Here is a 22,554-nt window from a genome sequence, read left to right on the forward strand (position 1 = left end):
ACTTGAAAACCCATCATGGAATAAGCCAAGTTCCAACATTACTTAATGTTCACTAAGATGTAGTTCATCTTCAATTCAGATTCTTGGGGTTAAAACCACAAGATAGGGGCAGCTAGGTGGCGCAGTGGATAGAGCACCGGCCCTGGAGTCAGGAGTACCTGAGTTCAAACCCAGCCTCAGACTTACTAGCTGTGTGACCCTGGGCAAGTCACTTAACCCCAATTGCCTCACTAAAAAACAACAACAACAACAAAAACCACAAGACAAGGATCAAATTTATGATACCCCCTAACCACCACCTCAGGCAACAAATAGGAGAGAGCATGGAGAACCTACAAGTCTCAAGCCACAGACAGGACATCTGAGTGAGCACATTTTAACAAGTGAACAGCTAAACCTGTTTCTAAATACCATTTTGTTTGGAAATAATAACAATGAGAATCATAGTTGGAAGGGATCTCACAGCAGGCCATCTATCATTCAAGAATCTGTTCTAAAACAATCCTAACAAATGGTTATCCTATCTTTGTTTACAGATCTCTAGTGAAATGAACTCTACACCTGCAAAGTTAGCAAATTCTACTTTTGGACAATGCTATGTATAAAGTTTGTGTGATTTTTTTTTTTTAAATACCAAGACTAAATCTGCTCTCTCTACTATTTCTAATTGCTCTTCCACTCACCAACAACCATTCTTTCTATCACTACTGCTAGATGATATTTCTTCTAATTTTTAATTTTATTTACTTATTTATTTGGGGGGGAGTGAGGCAATTGGGGTTAAGTGACTTGCCCAGGGTCACACAGCTAGTAAGTGTTAAGTGTCTGAGGCTGGATTTGAACTCAGGTCCTCCTGACTCCAGGGCCGGTGCTCTATCCACTGCACCACCTAGCTGCCCCTGATGATATTTCTTCTAATGCCAATTTTGGTTTGACTTCATCACTCCTTTAAAGGGTAACCCTCCTTCACATAATAAAAATAAAAACCTCATGCCTATATAACCAAGTTCCATGGACTGTGGTCCCCTTGATTCCAAAGTCACTTTTTTCTGCCATCCAACATCCTGACACATCAGGATATTCTTCTGTCTATTCAGATTTTTCCTCCTTAACATTTGTAAAGCCATTCTTTGACTTTTTGAAGAGCACTTCATTTTCTCTGATAATCTAGAAGGTGGACAAACTTTCATCTAATACTTTTAACTTCTAGGAGAGAGATTCTGCCTGCTTATATTAGCAGTTACTTGGTCACTGCAGGAGGGGGGGAAAAAATCATACAACTTACTCAGTCACTAAAAACTTTCCCTTGTATTCCATAATAGTAAGAAACATGGATTCAAAGTCCACATCTAGACCTTATTGTGTGGGCACTAAGAGTTAAGTATCCCACTCTCTGCTTTGTGTTCTTCAACTATGAAATGGAAATATTCTTCCTTTTATAGAGTGCCATTGAAGACCAAATACCATATTATTATGCAAATTTTGCCAAGTGCTTTCTTTGCAAACATTAAAATACACATTCACCCTTATTGTCAGTATTTTTCAGGTGAAGAGTCCTGCCTAGAGTTACACAGGCAACACAGGGCAGAGCTGGTGTTTATTTCAACAAAGCCCCCAGACAACAAGCCCAGGAATTCTATGTAAGCAGCCTGTTCCTCTAAGAGAATTGTGCTTGGAACTTTAAAGGTAATTCAAATTCACTATTCATAAAGACACACTCCCAACACAAGTTCTTCCATCTTCACTAAAGAAGGACAAAGGCAGGACCCCTCAGTGTCATTAACAAACCAAACTGCCCTTACTCCCCCTTCCAAAAGAATCAACTTTCTGGGTCTCTCAGCAATCATCAAAATAGGTTTATATAACCTAAGAGGGCCAAACACATGTGCTATAAATAAAACACAATCTAAGAATGAAATTCAAATTTGCTAATCATGTCAAATTACCCTCTTTTTAACTCAGTGCCCACCCTCTAAGTTGGGCCAATTAAGAATAAAAAATCCTTAGAATTTCCTTATAGCCCTCCTCAGGAAACATGTCAGAAGAGTCTGGTTTTAAAGAGGTGATTCTTCCCCCTCCCCCCCCCCCCCCCCCCTTAGGATACAGTGCAACCCGGTTTTATTCAAATTGAAAACAGAATGAATGTGTATATATGCATATGAGCCATTTGTTGTTCAGTTGTGTCCAATTCTTCTGGTTTGTGATTTCCTTCTCTGGCTCATTTGATATATGAGGCAACTGATGAAAACTGGAAAAGTTATCTGTCCAGGCTCACACAGCTACTAAGTGTCTGAGGCCATATTTGAACTCAGGGAGATAAGTCTTCCTGACAATAGGCCCAGCACTCTATCCACTGTAGTGCCACCTAGTGGTCCTACATACAAACTTTGTTGGGGGGGGGGTAAGGAAATAGGATAACCCCTCCCCCCAGATCTTCTTTTTCTCAATTTATTTAGGATAATGTCATTTCAATCAATCGTCTATTATTTCTTTTGTTTAGATACTCCCTCTACAATGCAGAATGCAACTCTTCTACACCTCAGTAGAGTCCAATTCACAGTGGCTTAAAATAAAAGTGTATTCAACAGAAAATAATTCTCTGAATCATCAAGATTTCTGAGAAAATATATACTTTGGTTAGTTCTTCCCTTAATAACAAGGTCGCTTTCCCCTCTTAAGGATGCATAAAGAGAGGGACATGTGGGACCTAACTGTATAAAGATTTTCAGACTTACAAAGTAACAGGGAGTTAGAATACTTAAGATCTAGACCTAACTGCCACTATTAGCCTCTCTGTGTCTCAATTTCTGCATGTATAACTAAAGGGTAAGCTACCCTTTAGTTCTTTCATTCAGTCAACAAATAAATAGTTCACAGAATATCATGTTATGCAGAAAAGTAAATTTAAGATATTTTTGTGGTTACCAACATAACAATAATTATAATGACAATAATAATAACAATACCTAGTGTGTCTTTAGCACTTTAAAGCTTTTAAAGCATTTTAAACATATTCATTTTATCCTCACAAAAACCCTGGGAGCAGATGCTATCATTACCTACATTTTACAGATGAGGAAAACTGAGTCAGAGGGTATGTGACTTAGCCAGGGTCACTTAGCTAATAAGTGTCTACAGGAACATTTGAACTCAGGTATTCCTGACTCCAGGTCCAGCACTCTAACCAGTGTACCACCTACCTGTCTCCAAAAACTATGGACCTGGAAACTTAATAGAAGTCTCATTATCATACTTCATTGAAAGTTTAATTTGCTAGCTGATCATTTCTTTAAATGTTAATGCTGAACATCAAATAATCAACATTCAGCATATCAGAACCCACTGTAAGAGCTCCTAGTCTTGACCTGCCTGTAACTTATTGGATTACCAGAAGGTAACAAAACCTTTCCTATACAGCATTTAGTACTACCTCACTGGTTTCTTTTAGAAATGTCACTGTCAGCTCAAAACCTCAAGATCTCAAGCCTTCGAGGAAAAGAATAGCATTTCCTCTCCTCAAAAAGGGAATCCTCATATTATGTCCATGAATATACTCACTAATCAACAAAAAGTAAACCTGCGTGCCAACACATCAGACTTAAAAGAAATAATAATAGCAGGGCCTTGAATTTCAGGCACTTGAGAAAATCTCCTTCCTTTGTTACCATCTTATTTTCCCTTCCATTGTCTCTGAAATGATCTGAAGGAGGTACAAAAAAGAATATATAGAAAAAATATCTTAATGGAAGTCTATGAATGAAAACATATTGATTTGAATCAAAAGCTATGCAATATTCTCTAAAGAAGATAAAAAAGCTGGCTTATTCTCTGCAAATACCTCCCCAACAAGACCAAGTTAAAAAAAAACTTTTTACTACATTATTCATATACATCACCCATACGACAAGTCTCTTCTTCAGCTATTTCTAGATCAGACTTAGTACTGCAGCATCCTCAACAGAATCAAATCAGACTTAACAGAAGATCCAGGAAGCAATTAAACACACTATCATATTTCTTCCCTTAATCCCTTCAAACATGCGAACCATCTAAGCAAGCTAAGAGTATGTTCAGTCATCAAAACAAGAAATTCACAAAATTTAAGATTGTAAGCAGATTTACCAGCTACTTTAAAAGATGGAAGACTAAGCACTCTTTAGAGTCAAGATACTTTCGGTATCTTATAAAGAATAAGATAAAAGCTGCTAGAATGTGGCTACAGGTTATTAAAAAGTCCCAGTAGCTTTACAATGTAACTGACTCACAGAAAAGTCACTTAAAGCTGCCTAAGCAAAGCAGGAAGAGGTGGTCGTTTTGCTGACAAGTAACAGGCAAATACGAAAGAAAGCAATATGATTCTCTTGAGCACATAGGTTTTGGGCATCTGATGAATGGCTCCAAAACTCAATCAGCAGAAGAAAATTGGGGGGGGGGGGAGGAGAGAAGAAGAGAGAAGAGTGGTCATCTCCTATTTAGAGTTTCTTCCTTTTAATAACCCTATTTATTCTTTCAGTTTGGCTTTGGAAGAAAAGCAACATATTATATTTGACTGAATATCCTTTTAAAAGGGTTGATTTTCTTTTTATAAGAAGATAGAAGTAAACTATTACATAACAAAGATCAATATTTAAAGTACTACAATAGAGTTCCACTGACTAGATAAAGTGGCAATTAAAACATGTAACAGAAGAGATTATGTCTACATTTAATAATGGGGGGGGGAGAGACACACACAGTGGAAGGGGGAATGATGGGACCAAAACAAAAAGAATTGTGTATTTTTAAATAAGGTCATACCAGTGTCAAAATACAGAATCAATAAAGAGGGTTTTCCCACCTTTTTGGAATCCTGCCTCCAAGATGTGATAGAGAATTGACAAAGACTTCTCAAATGAGGTTACAACTATCTACCTCTGGTAACTCCTATGGGCAAAAATATTACCAAAAAAATCTAAAAAGCAATGCTTAAAATCAAAGTTTTAGGCAAGAAACTTAAAATCTGATTTTAGTGATTTATATAGGGTATAAGATATTACAGAAGGCAGGGTAGTGACTTATTTTTGCCAATTAAAGACAAATATTTCAGAAGAAAAGGCAGATTTGAGGATTAAATATAACTGATTAAGAAGATAAGAGTCTGAGATTAGTATTTAAATTTCTGGAACATGGCAGAAAATTTTGAAATAATTGTCTCCCAGCCAGGATGGAATATCCCCAATAAAAGTTGTGGTGAAAACTTACTAGCCTAAAACTCTTGCAAGTCTAATTAAAAGAAATTCAAATCAGAAAGTAAAGAGAAGGGGCAACTAGGTGGCGCAGTGGATAGAGCACCAGCGCTGGAGTCAGGAGTACCTGAGTTCAAATCTGACCTCAGACACTTAACACTTAGTAGCTGTGTGACCCTGGGCAAGTCACTTAACCCCAACTGCCTCACTTAAAAAAAAAAAAAGTAAAGAAAAAGGAGAAAACTATCATATATGAAATAATCAAGCAAGCTAGCATAGAAATTGGTTACAAATACAGGAGAAAGAATAGTAAAAATAACCAGAAATTCACATGACACAATACAAGGAAGGATAGTGTATCAGCCATCTGTTCATAACAGTATATGAGACAGGTAACAGTCATTCAACAAGCACTTATTAAACATTTAGCATATGCCTGGAACTATCCTAGGAGAGAAGGATACAAAAACAAACAATCTCTGCCCTCAAAGAGGTGACATTCAATTGGCTAGACTGCAGAATAAGTAAAGGGAAATAATGTATAATAAACCAGAAAATACAGATTGTAACCAAACTGTAAAGGGCTCTAAATGGCTTTTGGGGGAGGAAATCAATAGGGAGCCACTAGAGTTTATTGAACAGGGGAGTGATAAGATCAGATCTGTGATAAGATCAGATCTCTGCTACAGGCATAAGTTTAGACAGACAGTTCTCACTGGCAGTAAAGGATGGATTGAAGATGAGAGGGACTTGAGCAGGAAGTCTCATTAAGACTATCACCAGGTGAGGGGATAAAGGACTGAAGAGAGATGACTATGAGTTTAAAAAGATACAGAAGATAAAGGAGAGGGAAGAGTTGAAAATGATTCAAAAATTGTAAGCCCAAGGTGACTGGAAAGATGGTGATGTCCTTAAAAGAAGGGCAGAGGGGGGCCCACCTGCATGCAGAAGAGGTGAGCAGATAAAGATAATTCATTTTTGGCATGGTAAATTTGAGATGATTATAGGATATCCGGTGGAAAATGTCTAATAAGCATATAGTAAGCTATATAAGTAGAGCTAAGGAAAGAGATTAGGGTGATAGATATAGGTATCATTGAGACTTGTCATTCTAGGAATATATCTCTGGAGGGGTATACTATATTCAAAAGTAATAGAATGACTGGGGGGGAGGGGGGGAGAGAAACACCCATTAATAACACTGTTCAATAGGATGACATATAAATCTGAATAAATTGGGGGGGGGGAGAAGGCAGGCACAGTAGCATGCTCACAGAGACATGGTAACCAGCATTTATGTGAAAATTCAATCAGGGTAGAAACAGAAAATTGTCATCAATATGACACTAGCTGTAAAGAAATTTTTAAATAGATGAGGTTAGGAAAGTAATCATCATGAACATGGTAAAACAGCATGATAAAATAATGAAAAAAAGATTTCAATATCAAAATCTGCTACAACTTTTTTTTTTTGCCCAAAACAGCAACTAATAATTTCTTGATTTGTCTTAGTAATAAACTCATCCTTTAAAATGTAGAGGCACCAACAGGGAAACTTCTAATCTTAATCTGCTTCTTATCAACAAGAGGTGCTTGCTAATGTTTATGATAGCAATCTCAGGGAGAAGTGACACTCTACCTTTAATTCATGATAGAGAGGAAGGCCTAGTAAAGTCTTACATGAATCCTAGATTTGAAGTAGATTTCAAAGAGTTCAAAGGAAAATGGCACTCTATCAACTAACATTCAATTGGAGAAGCTAGCCCAGGAGTAATGAGAAATGATTGAGAATTTAATTCTCAAAACAATTATGATGAGGAAAAGTGAAGCTGTAAAGGATTAATGTGAATGTATGGGCAACTCATTAACCAAAGTATATTTTTTAAAAGACATGTACAGAAGACAAAAGAAAGAACAGATAGCAATATGAATATAAAAATGAGATACAATTTTATAAGAAGAACACTGTTGGGAACATTAAAAATTCACAATAACTAATGCTAGTGAAAAACAAAAAGTACAGGTGCTTTTCTCTCATTTTGTTTTTTAAAGCTATGTTGAGGGGGCAACTAGGTGGCGCAGTGGATAAAGTTGTGTGATGATTTAGGCAAGAATGAGTCTTGCTATATTAATTTCCTGGAGACAACACAAAACAGTAGAGAGCTGGTTCTGGAGTTAAATGATCTGGATTCAAAGGGTATATTAAAAGGGTATTATAAGGGGCAGCTAGGTGGCGCAGTGGATAAAGCACTGGCCCTGGATTCAGGAGTACCTGAGTTCAAAGCCAGCCTCAGACACTTAACACTTACTAGCTGCGTGACCCTGGGCAAGTCACTTAACCTCAATTGCCCTGCAAAAAAAAAAAAAGGGGGGGGGATTATCAGCAAGACTTGTGGACTCTTTTGCAAACGCCTTAAAGAGACATCCATTTTTGTTAGAAGTTTATTATAGGGGCAGCTAGGTGGCACAGTGGATAAAGCACTGGCCTTGGATTCAGGAGTACCTGAGTTCAAATCCAGCCTCAGACACTTGACACTTATTAGCTGTGTGACCCTGGGCAAGTCACTTAACCTCATTGCCCCTCCAAAAAAAAAAAAAAAAGGAAGAAAAAGAAGTTTATTATAACTGAAGTTAATCTGAAAATTTTTATATGATTGTGATTTTGTGTAAGAGTACATCTTATAAACTGGAGTCTGAAATTCCTTAGTGGGAACATCATCCTCCACACAGGGGACTGAAATAATGTTAAGTATAAAAACAAACAAAAATTATTCTAATTTTTGTTTTTATTGTATCTGAGTTTCATAAATAACAGCTAGACAACACACAATTGTAAAATCTCTAAAAGATTCTGAATTTCTTTAGACATGTTTTTGAGAATGCTTGTTTGATTTGGTTATTGGCAAAGTTATTTAGAGTTGTGTTAGGATCAATTTTGTAGGAGACTTTTCCAGCTGATGAGATTTTTCAGCTGAGGAAGAACATCTAAAGAACCTGTGAAAGACTGATCCTGCAACCACATCTGACACCATCCCCAGAATACACAGCTGCATCAAGATGATGTTCCAAGAATCATCTGGAAATGAGACTTCCAGAGACTTAAATGGACATTTTCCTTATTGTTTCCCTTTTTACTGTTGCATACACTATTTGTAAAATCTACCTCCTAAAGAGGACTGCCCCCTTTAGTTTTGTCAAAGTGTTGCTCAAATATATTTTCTCTTTTATTCCCTTCACATTATTAAATAATCATCATAAGTCCCATAGTTAAGAACCCTTTGCAAAGCATTTGTAATATTAGTTATTGCTTCTTTAAGGAAACTATTTTTAATTTCTTAAGGAAGCACAGGGTGGATTGTGAGAAAATAATTATTAATAATGGGGTTTGGGGGAAAGCCCGTCCCCCCAACTCGAGGACTTAGCTCAGGAACCTTAGCTCAATTCTTTCAAAGCCAGCCCAGAGACAACAGAAATCAGACTAAGTAGACGTTAAAAAACCAAACCTATCTGAAAGCACCTTTGCCCTCAGAGGGTCTTTCACTAGACCCTGACCTCAGCAGGGTACAGCTCATTTTAATATAGACCACCCCGGGGCAGCTAGGTGGCGCAGTGGATAAAGCACAGGCCCTGGATTCAGGAGGACCTGAGTTCAAATTTGGTCTCAGACACTTGACACTTACTAGCTGTGTGACCCTTGGCAAGTCACTTAACCCTCATTGCTCTGCACCCCCCCCCAAAAAAAACCCCAAGTACTACTAATATGGAACACCCTCAGGTCATGTCAACCAATGGAATTGAATTGAATGATTCTAGCCAATTAGTTTTGAGCAGTGTACGAGCAGCCTCTATCAAAGGAGGAAGATGTCTGGACTGCAAGAGGCTTGCTCTCTGGCACCTGGGACCCTCATGAACAAGCCACAGTGTTTTCTCTCTTTCCTGGGACTCTATGCTGGGTATGTAATTACTCAGGCCTGTAACTAGTGGGGAAGTCAGTCAGACATGTGGTCAATAGTAATGTAGCTCTAGGTCTACGATGTTATGAACATATCTTTTTTTTGGCAGGGCTGCTAGGATAGTAAGTCAGGGAAATGCTATAAAAATAATTTATATAACATCAGCAATATACTCAACAAAGATGAAAAGAAATGTGAGCTATATTATACTAGTTGACTGACCAATTAAATATAGCTAGCCTTACACAAGGAAAATCATTAATGCTTACATACCAACTTGTGTGCTTGGCCCTGTGATATTTATCATTTATTAGTGACTAGGACAGAGTAGGCATAATTTAAAGATGACATAAAACTAGGACAATAAATATCAGAGCTGTAATCCAAAATGATTTTGATAAGCTAAAATGTTAGTTGAACCCTAATAAGATGAAATATAATAGGAATAAATATCAAGCTTTATAATTGGGTTCAAAAAAATCTACTTCACAAATATAAAGTAGGGAGGTATTGCTAACTAGATAGAGGCTCACTTAAAGTTACTAATGCAACTGAACTATGCACTTTTTTTTTTTGGATGACACATCACTATCTTAAAGGTAGTGTGAGGCAGTGGCTAGAAATCCATACTCAGAGTGACCTCCGTTCAAGTCCTGTCTCAGACACACACTAGCTGTCATTTAAGTGGTAAGTCATTAATTTGACTTCTCAGAGCTCTAGGCAATTTCCTAAGGTTCGAAGTTTCTGAGAAGGTACAGCCTCATATTGGTAGAAGGAGTTTTTTCATTGGGAATTCACTATAACAATGACATCACACGTCCAATTTAAAAAACAAAAAAAGGTTAGGTTACAATAAGAAAAGCAGAGTGTACAATATTAGGGAGGGAATGACCCCACTATACCCTGTCTGGACCAGACAACATCAAGTACCATGTAGAGTTCTAAGAATAACATTTTTGAAAGCCTAATGAAAAGCTGCAACAGAAAACATACTGTGGGTATAAAGAAATTGAAACATATAACCAATAAGAAACTCCAAAGAAGAATACAAGTAAAGGATGTGATCAAGGAATTGTGAGACAAAAAGGTAAAATGGCAAGTAGATGGCCAGAGTACCCACTGGTATCTACATGATATCATGAGAAAGACACAGTGTGAGAATGATCCAACCTACCCCACTTCTCCCAGAAAACTTTTGGGAAGACATGGACAAGTCATACAGAATGAGGAAGGAATCTATATCACTGGAGAGAATTCCAAAATTGCTATCACAGATCCATTATTGAAAAGTTTGAGCAACTCCAAAGAAGGAGGAGGATGCTGAAGAGCCTTAGTCCAACTAAGGAGTGGTTGAAGAACTGTGGATATTAAACCTGGAGGACTGGGGGGGTAAAGGGAAAGGCAAGAAATGTACAACGGGAACACAGATTATAACTGCCTCTGAGTATATGAAGGACAATCACATAGATTAGATTTTGTTTTTCACAGAACATGGAGCAATACATATAAAAAAGTGAATTTATGTTTAGTATAAGGAAAATTCCCTAACTTAAAAAAAAAAGAGATAAGGTCCTTCTCAAAGAAGTCCTTAAGTCCTAAGCAAATGTCAGAAAGCTTAATGACTAGTCCTTGGATATGCTGTAAAAATTATTCTTGTTCATTTGTGGGTGAGATTAAATGGACTCTGAGCTTTTTGAACTCTTAAGGTTCTGTGAACTACATTCTAGGATAAGAGGGGACAAACCTCAAACAGCTCTCCTGTTCAACTGAGGTACTCTAATTTCTTGCTTGGCCACATCCCCTTGGAATTATTTCAACATCCAGAAATTTGCTATGTAATGACCACACCATCCTATGTTACTTTAAACTGCCTAGGTTCAAGAACTTGTACCTTGAAAAGACAAAGCACTAAAAGGGATCATATATTTTTACCCTTTGATCAACACAGTTCTTAGTTACAGAGAATATGGAGCAGCCAGGTGGTGCAGTGAGTGAATAGAACACTGGACTCAGAGTAAGCAAGACCCAAGTTTAAATCCAGCCTCAAGACATTAGCTGTGAAGCCTAGGCTATTTGCCTCCATTCTTCATCTGTAAAATGGCAAACCCCTCTAAGTATCTTTGCCACGAAAACCCCATGGACAAAAAGTCCATGGGGTCACACAGAGTCAGACACAACTGAATGACTGAACAACTACTAACACTCAGTACTTCATTTATTTCTTTCCCCCCTTCCCCTCACTCTTGTGTACTTACCAGTCTGTCAGTCCCATGTTCAGCCTTCACCTCAGTATTAAAGGGAAGGGATGAGTCTACTGCTGTGTGCTCTGCGGGAGATGCCTCACCAAGAACTATCAACCCCTGCAGGAGAGAAGATGAGAAAGAGACGAGGGGTGGGGGGTGGAGGAGTGAAAGAGAGAGAGAAAGCATGAGGAGGGAGGGGGGGGAGGGAGGGAGGGAGAGAGAGAGAGAGAGAGAGAGAGAGAGAGAGAGAGAGAGAGAGAGAGAGAGAGAGAGAGAGAGAGAGAGAGAGAACACACATAGGTCAGTACTAGTTACAGATTTTTACCTGTAGTTAATCTCAAAGGGAATGATGATCCTATTTAAAGAGTTTTCTTTACGTCTCACTCTACAAACTCATTACATTCACAGCAGTTTTTCTTGCTCACACAAACCATTTAAACAAGAAGTCTACTACCAATCATGTTCAACTGTTAAGGTTTTACATCTAGATCCAAGCTTTCAGTCTCTACATGGAAAGGCAGCTCTCTTGCCCTCTGTAATTACCACACCACAACCTTAAGGCCAAATGTACTCATTCATATGAAAGACCCTGCAATTTCGTATTGGATTATTATATCACACTCCTTTTTTTTTTCCCCTGTAAGGAATAGACAAGTCCTGTGGATCTTTTGGTTAATGGGTGATATGTATAAGAGGCTCCAGAGTCACATATTTTTTAGTACTACAGGTACAGAAGGTCATCTTGGCCAACTGTTATTTGAGAAACAAAAGCATTTGGGTGAAACAGAACTAGAATGGTCTCTGCAACATGTATACAAACCAACAATACCACAATAAAAATTATGCTTTAAGTTTTCCAAACTAATGTTTTCCCCTAAGCACAAAGAAGGACAAAAGCAAAGCACCCAATCCAGAGTAATAGCTTGTATCTTCCAGTAGATAGAGTTCATGAAAAAAATTGAAGGGGAAAAAAAAAACCAACACCAAACCATCACACAGCTCCTCTACATAGCCAACAAGTCGATTTTGGCAGAAAAAGTAGAGGTGAGTTTAGTAGACACAAAACTTCATAACAATTTAAACAAAGATAGTTTTACCAGGGCCTCATGAAAACAAGATGGGATTATTTTATTAGAGTTCTAATATACAGTTTTGTTTAATTTATTCCAATAGCAACTGAGATGTACATCACAGACTAAATTGCTCCACCTTTCACAACTCCAATGGCCTTCAAACTATGTCCCCAATGACCACAATTTATTTTCAAATTCTTGAATTGATTCAATATTATTTAAGGCTTTGGACTCCCTCCTAAGGTCAAACATAAAATTGGAAAGAAGAGAACATCAAGAAACAGTGGAGAAACTTACTTCCTAGATGGGTCCAACTTAATGAAATGCAAGAGCAGGGACAGTTCAGAGCAGAGGAGATGGCTGGAAGAATCAAAGAGAGATTACAAATCATGGCATAGTGGAGGAAAAAAAAAAAAAACACTGGACTGGGAGTCAAGAAATCTGGATTCTAGCCTTGTCTATGCCACTAACCAGTTAAATGACCTCAGACCACCTAAGTCTCTAGGTTTTATTTTCTCATCTGTTAAATGAGGAGGAAGGTTAGATGATCTCTAAAATCCCTCACAGTCTTATGAAATGCTTTAGATTGGAGATGGAACGAAAAGATGAAAAAAAAAAAAGATAAGAAAATGTAAGATTATTTAGAAAAAAAAAGTCAAAACCTTGCTCCTGAGAGTACAGTTATCCACCTTGGGATATTCTTATGTACATTGCCCATTAAGGAAACTCAGTGTAGAACAAAAGCAAAAGACCAAGAAAGAGGCCAGGAACATTTATTCCATAGTCCAAAACAGACTTTCTTTTGGTTGTTGGGTGATTCTCAAAAATGATCTTTTTTTTTTTTTAAGTGAGGCAACTGGGGTTAAGTGACTTGCCCAGGGTCACACAGCTAGTAAGTCTGAGGCTGGGTTTGAACTCAGGTACTCCTGACTCCAGCGCCGGTGCTCTATCCACTGCGCCACCTAGCTGCCCCAAAAATGATCTTATAAAAGACAGGCCTGAGATACACAATTTTTTTTTCTATTTGCATATAAAACCATGTATAATGTAAAGGTGATCATCTTTCAGAGTAACAGGAATTATCCAAGAATTTATGTTAGGTCATCTTCCCTAAAACACTGCTATCATCTTTCTCTCTGCCTATTAGTTTAAGTCCAAATTTTTCACCTCAGCATTTGAGCCTCCCTCTGCACAAATAATACATCTATACTTTATTTACCCAATTATATTAACAACTATTTCCCCAAAGTATTCTCAGTTATGGACAAGGAAGTCTCTTAAGTACTTCTTATATGTACCATGCTAACCTCGCTATATTTATTCCTTCAGACCTTCACATCTACCCTAGTTCATTTTTCTATCAATCTATCCAAACTTTACTCATTCCTTAAAGTCTTTCTTGAAGTCGTATCTCTTTTATGAATCTAACCCATATTGCTTACTTCCTGGCCCCCATATACATTGTGGCACTTGACCCAATGATGTCTTATGTATTTTCTACCTTTATTTGCTCTATGTCGTTAAATCTTATGTCTTCAACAAGACTAGAAATGTTTAGCTATGTCATATACAACCATTCTTGTGCTCTCTACTATTTAGACACATTCACTCCTTAGTGTCTTGAAACAAGAAAATATTCAGTCAATATTAGTTAACGTAACTATAGTTTTCTTCCTACCTGGATGACTGTTCCCTTCTCAGTCTCTGGCCAAATGTTCAATTAGTTCATATCCACTAACCATGGTTATCACCCAGGGATATCCTGGGCCCTGTTCTCTTCCTTCTCTACATTATTTCACTTCATGAGCTCATCAGCTCCCATGTATTCAATTATCATCTCTATGCAGATTTATCTACCCAGTCTAACTTCATATCTTCAGCTCTCTGTTGGCAACCTCAAGCTGAATGCTCAGTAGACATCTTAAACTCACAAAGTCCCAAACTGAACTCTTATCTCCCCCTGCAAGTCTTCCCCCCTCTTTCTAACCTTCACATGACCACCGAGGGCAACATTCCTACCCTCCCAGTCAACCAAGGCTCCTCATCTGTAGGTCTCATCTTCAAATCCTCCCTCTTTCATCCCCATGTTCTCTTCTAAACACTCCCCCGTGTCTCCTCAGACACTGCCACCACCCTAATTCAAGCCTTTTTCACCTCACCCTGGGAGTATGGTCTCAGTGCCTTGTGTCTCTCTCCATGCTTAGCTACCCAAGTGACCATCCCAAAGCACAAGTACTACCATGTCACCCCCCTCACACACACACACACCCCTACCCCCTACCCCCGTTCAATAGTTCCCTAATTACCCCCAAGATCAAATAGAAAATCCTCTGGCTTTTAAAGCTCTTTACAACATGGCCTCTTCCTATCTTTTCAGTCTTCTTACTCTCACTTTATACTGTTCTTCACACAAGACACTACATCCCCCTATTACAAGTTTTTATATCACCTGTGTCTCATGTCTAAAATGCTCTCTCATCTCCAGAACTCAGAAGCCTTTCACAATCCCCCATAATGATAGTACTTTCTCTGTTATCTCCAATCTATCTTATATATAACTTGTTTATTCATAATTGTTTTCATGCTTTCCCCCTTTCCCCATTAGAATATAAGCTCCCTGAGTTGCCATTTTTTGTATCCCCACAGCTCAGCAGAGTGCCTGGTACATAGTAAGCACTTAATAAACACTTCTGACTGACAAAAAAACCCCACACCCAGCTTTACTATAAGTTCTCTCAAGTAATAAGTATTTAATCAATGCTAACTATCCATTGTTAAAACACTTGCAAATTATGAAGCTGAGAGAAAAAGCCAAAATGAAGAGGGAAAGGAAGCAGGGAGATGTCACTTTTTTTCCATGGCTGGGAATTAAAGACTTTAAAAAAACAAAATTTGGTAAATCAGCTCAAACAAGTCAATAGTACCAAAACCTTACCCCTTCTCTCTGAGAAAAATGATAAAATATAAGAACGGAAATCTATCTAGTCCAATTTCTGAGGAAAAAGACTATTGAAAATTATCTAGTCCAATTTCTGAGGAAACTAAGTCCAAGTTAGTGGCAGAACAGGGTCCAGAACTCAGGTTTCTGGACTTCTACTCCAGTCCTCTTCCCACTACCACAATGATTGTAGGAGATGCATCTAAAGTGCATAAAATTCAAAGAGATGCTAATATTTGTTCACACTGAACTGTCAACCAACTTTTTGCCCTAAATTAAGTTTGGCACTACATAGTCTAAAGCCTAACATTTAAAAAAAAAAATATATATATATATAAGAAAAACAAGTCCAATAAATTACTATTTGACAATTTCCTCTGAGCACATTTTTTGGCAAAAGAATTTAGTGACCTGTGGATGTGAAGGTCACAAGAGGGCAAGACCATTTAATAGAACTCTAACTACAAATCCCCACCCCCACCCCCAGCTAAGCAGCCTTGGACTAATGGTACTGGCACATTCCCTGATATTCCAAAAACTGTCAGTGTGACAGTGCTAGAAGAGCAAAATGAAAGGACCAGTGGAAACATATGAATGGTAAGGGATTTAGATTTCCTTTGTTCCAGGCACTATCCCCCAAGTTATCATATTGCCTTAAGAGGAATCCAGAAATCTGCTTTACTTCAGTAAAATCTCAAAAGACCAAAATCTAAAGGACAAGGTAACCAACCAGATTCAAAGAATAAATTCTGTCCTTGAAGGGAAAAGACACCAGAACTTGAAACTTTATTAAGAAAATAAAAACAAAATCACTTCTATGTTTTTAGTCCAAGAGAATACATCATGTCATTGCCTCTAATATATGATAGAAGCTTCTGTGAGAGCTGCCTTTTCACACACCAAGACTAAAGAATAATCCCCAAGTCGAACGGTTCAAAGGTATGGAGCCAAAACAAACTTCTTTCTCACAGAAAACTCAAAGAGTGATCTGAATCCTACACCTGCGCCCCCCCCCCCCACCCAGAGCCATAGGCTTGAAGGAAAGGTGGAAAGATAGCACATAATACCAAACATGATCTGCCTAGATACCAATTAAAAAAGCATGGGGGGTGGGGGGTTAAAGTCCCGTTTGAAGATTAATATATAAAAGGAGGGCGGTAAATTAGAAAGCCTCTAAAAGTCTTTTAGTTCTCAATGTATAATACTCTTGTAACTAAAGAATGCTTCAACTTACTTGACTAACTTCTAACAAATTAATGAAATTCACAGAGCTACAGAAATGAATTCTTTTTGGCTTTCTCCCTCAGAGGAAAAGTAGTATCACACAATTCCACTCTCTTCCAACTCCCCTCTGCTGCACTCTGAAATCAACAGTCATGAACTGTATCAGTTATGAAACAGTTCTCAAGGACCCCGAACACCACAAATGATGGAAGGTCACATGTTTTATTCTAGCCTCTAGAATGCAGAGGCAAGTGTTTTGTGTCCTTTGTTGCCCCAACTCAGTTTGCCCTTTTGTTAAGACTAACCTGATTACTTCTTGCCTCCCACCAATACTTTTCTATCCTTAGTCACTCACACTGATTAAGTTCTGGGTTTAGCTGGCTAAATGGAGGACCAAAAGGTACACCCATTTGTACTGGCATATGCTTATCTGGGGAGAAGTACTCTTATTTAATGAAAAGGGAGGAGACAACAGTATTAGACTGGTTCTCATAATGCCTTTGATCTTCAGTATAATTCCCCCCACCTCCCCCCAGTTTGACATTTCAAATATGGTTCATAGAACTGACGGGGTAGGGAGGAAGGAAGAGGTAAGAGAACTGAAATTTACTTCCTCCAAAGCACGGAAATGTTTCTTAAAAACACCAAATGAACCTGCCAATGGGAACCATTAAAACATCAGTTTTTATAGTTTTCATGTGCAGTGGATTTGTTCCACAAGGATAAAATTAGAATCAGTGGAGGAAGGGGGGTATCTCCAGGACTTTGGAAAACAAAGCATATTCAAATGAAAGGCAGTGAAACCAATGGAATACATACATACATACATACATACATACATACATACATACATACATACATACATACATACATACATACATACATACATACATATACACACACCCCCCATTTTAAAGTGCTGCTGCTAGTTCAGCATAAATTATTTCCTTTAAAATGCATTTTTAATGTTGGAAAAAGTAACAGCACTAGAATCAACCACTAGGCTTAGATTAGCTAGTGAAAGGAAAAGTCCAAATATAAACCACCTCACAAAGAAGCCAAATCCTGCCTAATCTATTGGCAGATTATAAAATGGGAAAAATCTGCCCTCTAGATAGCAACCTGAAGGGGAAAAAATATTTTGCGTGTGAAATTCAGTAATTGATGACTGCCATTCTAAAATTTTAGTCACATAGGAACCAGAAACACAGCAATGGTGACATAGCACCGTTCTGAATAAATTCCCATTTGGAGAAAAAATTACAAGTATAAAAATGGAATTTATTTGTTAACGTATTTTTAGTGGGTAGTAATACTCCCAGTTACTGCCTTCTTGCTGGCACTATGTTGCAGAAGAGCTTAGACATATACAAAACCAGAATTATCAACATTGTCAAAAGCAATTCCAGAATAACCAGTTCCTAGATGTCTTTCTAGAGATTCCCAGGATGAATGGACCTGCAATAAAACATTTCCCAAATCATTTCCTCAAAATAAGTGAGGGTGAAAACTGAGGTGTAAGGAAAAGAAATAAATTTGGAAATGATTCATAAGGCCAATTAGTAATAAAGTCAGAAATAAAACTAGAGCTGTTTCCCAATCTGTAGGGTATTTTTGGAGAATAACAAGTTGCCTGACCAAACCAAAAATGAAAAAGGGAACATTGATCACCACTGTAAAGGCTTCCTACCATGAAGAGAATCTTTGTTTCAAAAGTCTGGAAATTACCATTTGATTATTGATCATTAACACTCAAAAATAAGACACTTCATATTGTGATGTGAGTCATGGGGGGAAAGGATAGCATATTTCATCTGCTTGTTATTTCAGGGTAAGCATAAATATATTCTGCATGATGAATCTAACTGATTGGTAATAACTGATATTTTAACTACTTAGGAATAAACTTCTATAATCCAAGTTTTGTTTTCTAAAGTGAAGGCTCACACAATCTTAACAAGAGCCACAATATTTTAACTATAAACTATTTTGAACTGAACTATGTATGTATGGATCCCTGCACCCCATTATCCATAATCTTCAGTAAAAGTTAAATAAGTCAATGGTTGCTAAGCTGCTTGAATTTTTGCCCCAACCAAGGGAAGAATCGAATATAGATTGCTTCCAATTAAATTTAGTGAATAATTTCACATTACCTTTCTCATGATTTTGACAATTCTCTAAGCTTTTGAATGGAATAATGGAGAATGCAATCAAATAGGACCTAGGAGTACTATTGTCTTACAAAAAACACTAAGATCAAATTTAACAGACTGCCGATTAAAATTAATGTTATGACTAAAGAAGATGGCAAAGAAGCAAGAGACTCCAAAGACATAGCAACCATAAACAGATGTTAATCATGGAAACCAAAGACATTGTACTAACTCATATCTCTGTCACCCTGTCATTCTGTCTGTCATTCTCTCTCTCACACATACACACACACTCACATACACACACACTCACCCCTATGCTTATTTCTCAGTAACTCAAACTCAAGCTGAATATAAAACACTACAAACGTATTTTCTAGAACGGAAAACTACAGGTAATCTCATTGTGTTAATGTAGTGCAATTCACAATCATGCCTTACTTCATAAGATAAAAGGCAGCTGATGTCTCTTCGCATATGCAAACTTTTTGCAATTATAGGTAATAATAATAGAAAACAACATTATTCTAACTATAAGCAAATACTACATTTATTTTTTAAATCCTATCAGCCTATCCCTTCTATAAAGATAAATTCATAAAAATCCACATTCTAATTACTAATGGTCTTAAATTATTTTTTGCCAGACTGGTGTTATAGGTATATTCAGATTAAATATAAAGCAGAGAATAATGAATATGATACTAAAGGAAGCAAGAGAGCACTTTCAGCAATAAAATAGGATTATATTAAGGTGGAATAATGAAGATCCAAAAATCTTACACAGGTTTCCTTTCCATGTAATGAGACAAAGTAACAATACATACTATTTGACTTATTTGAGGGTAATCATTGGCTTAAATTATGCGGTCCCTTTGCATAATTGTGCTCCCTCTGTCAGCCCAGATGAACAAAATGTTCCAAACACATGTCCAAATTAATGTCTAAACCAACAGTGTTTGTGCAATATACTGAGCAATCCACTAAACAAATTAAGCCACTGTATCAGAACATCATGTTAACCAGTCTTCTTGACATAGTTAATAGCCATTTAAAAGTCAAAAAGAAATGGACTTAAATGGGAGGAAAAACACCAGACACATTTATCCCCTACCTTATTAGCTCGGATCTGTTTGTAAATATCTGTTTGTTGCCGAATTCGATATTCCAAATCAGAGACATGAGCCTGAAGCCAGTTCCAGCGGCTGACAATAGCTGCTCGGTCTGCTGCCCATCTCCATTCTGACCGGTGTCGCCTAAAAAGCAGAAAACAAACAAGTTCAGCAACAGCAGTAGCCGTCTGAATCAAACCACTTAATTCCCAAAAGCTCATTCACAAACTCGCTTCTGAGCCAAGAAACGCCTAGGACTTTAAAAAAATATGAGCCACAGCTGAATCCTTTGACAAATGTTTTCCAAATGCTCAGGAGCTCATCTTGGCCATTTCTGTTGGACTTGTGCAGGTCCTAAATGAATTTCACCTCTAAAAGAATTGCTATGTTTTCCCTCTTGCCTCTTATTTTGTCCAAAAAATTGCTTTAACTCAGGGGTGAATGAATGGACACGTTTCTGTTCTTTCTGGTCATGACATACATACTATTTCAAAACAAAACAAAAAACAATTCCAATATAGCATTCATCTATTATATATTTATGCTTTTGTTGACGATTAAAATACTTTTTTTGTTATAAAGTATCAAAAAACGTACTTCAACATACCCAAATGCACTCAGGAGATATAGAACTTCACTAAAAGGAGGAAAGTACTAAAAATTGTCAAGCAAGAGGTTGGATAAACACAACAGAATTTAAAATGAACTATTGTTGAATTATTCCATTATTTTTGAGCTTCTGTCTTGCTTTTTATGTTTTGACAAAATTTAAATTTTTTAAAACCCTTTTTGATCTGATTACATTGGTAAATAAAAGGGGAAGAAATGAGAAGTGAGGAACAGCCGTTACTGCCTTACTCCTGGGCAGCTGGTCTACTTCCAGGAGGTAAATTATTCCTCTATTAGAAAACTAGGAATTTAAGTTGGTTCTAAGATCGAAACTTAACTACCCCCATACTGAGTTCTCCCCTCACTCTTTGTCAACTTCTATATTTCTTTCAAATGTAAAAACAATCATCATAAAGTACTATAGATTCAAATTTGTAATCTCCAGAGTTTACACCTTCATTTTAATTTCCACAATTACTACTATACACAGACACTTATCTCATGACATGCATACCACAACAATTTAAAATCCAATCAGTCTTTCTAATTTTGTCATGCATGCACACAACTCCTGAATGGGCCTTATTAAAGATGTTCTAACCCAATCCTCTGGTTTTACAAATGTGAAAACTAAGGCGCAATGAAAGAAAGGAGTTACTGGCCACTTTTGTGGCCTTAAGCAACATAGCCAAGAAGCAAGCATGGGTCCCCTAACTCCAAATCTAGTGCTCCTTCCAATCTCACATCACCAAACTGTCTTTCAGACGTCTCAAATTCAATATGTGCAAAACAAAACTCATTATCTTTTCCCCAAACCTCCCTCTCTAACTTTCCTATTACCATAAAAGGTAACTATCCTTCCCCAGTCCCTCAGGCTCACAACATAGGAATCATCCTGGATTCATTACTCTCTCTCCATCCCCATATCCCCATGTCAAGGCCTGCCGATTTCACTTTTACAATTCTTTCCTCTGACACTGTCACCACTCTAGGGCAGACCCTCATCACCTCACACCAGGGACTATTGTAATAGCCTGCCTAAAGCCTCTCACCACTCCAATCCAGTGGCTTCCCATTGCTTCCAGAAGCAAATACAAAATGCTCTGTTTGGTATTCAAAGCCCTTCATAACCTAGCCCCACCCACATATTCTTAGATTCAAAGACACTGGCCTCTGGTTCCACAATAACAATATACTATCTCTCAGCTCCAGGCATTTTCTCTGGCTGTCCCCCAGGCCTGGCTCTAACTACTGACATCCCAGTCTTCTTTTAAAAAATAACAAAAATCCCCTCATCTACCGGAAGAAGCCATCAGTATCCCCCTCCTAATTCCAGTGCTTTCCCTCCTTTAATAATTTCCTATTTTTCCTGTACATAGCCTGCTTTGTATATATTTTTATACACGTTGCCCCTCCCATTAGACTGTAAACTCCTTGGAGAGAAGGGACGGTCTTTTGCCTTTTTATATCCCCAGTACTTAGCACAGTGCCTGGCACACAGTAGGCACTATCCCTAAGGATGAAGAATTTCAATTATTCAGATATCTGCTAGAGCTCTATGCCAAAAATCAAAGCAGTCAATCATTTCCTAGATTTATCTTGAGGATAACATTATCCTTCAAAAGATGAGGACATTTTTACAAGGTAAATTTTATTCTGGATGTGATTCTCACACAGATAAAGAAAAAATGTTTGCTGAGAAGAAATGATGGAAATTTAGAGAGAGAGAAACCATTCAATATTTTGCATTACTAGGTTGTGATAGAGGAGAGAGAAAGCTTGTGTAAATAGTCTGACCTGCACCACAGTTTTTGATTTAAGTCGTTTTTCAGTGTTCTTTGTATTTGCATCATTACAATCTCAACTAAAAAACTTTATTCTACTGATGTACCTTATTTCTTTACAGCAATATTTTACCTCTTTAGCTAGAAACCGAATTTTCTAGTGATTAAGAGCAAATCAAAGACTGAAGCAAAAGAGATTTTTGATATTGTCTACCTAAGTACAAGATTTCTAATTAG

The 22,554-nt window shown here is 37.5% G+C and overlaps 1 protein-coding gene across 6 annotated transcripts in view; it reads right to left on the reverse strand.

Annotated features, from left to right (window-relative positions):
* Positions 1 to 22,554, reverse strand: part of KANSL1 (KAT8 regulatory NSL complex subunit 1) — a 198,126-nt gene that overhangs the window by 33,468 nt on the left and 142,104 nt on the right. For all 6 annotated transcript variants that reach the window (XM_044002619.1, XM_044002620.1, XM_044002622.1 and 3 more), the window contains 2 exons: positions 19,927 to 20,068; positions 11,434 to 11,538 (listed from right to left, as the gene is read on the reverse strand). In XM_044002619.1, the coding sequence (XP_043858554.1) occupies positions 11,434 to 11,538; positions 19,927 to 20,068 (247 nt within the window). The remainder of the gene's footprint in view (positions 1 to 11,433; positions 11,539 to 19,926; positions 20,069 to 22,554) is intronic.

Source organism: Dromiciops gliroides, chromosome 4 (assembly GCF_019393635.1).
Source record: "Dromiciops gliroides isolate mDroGli1 chromosome 4, mDroGli1.pri, whole genome shotgun sequence".
NCBI lineage: Eukaryota > Metazoa > Chordata > Mammalia > Microbiotheria > Microbiotheriidae > Dromiciops > Dromiciops gliroides.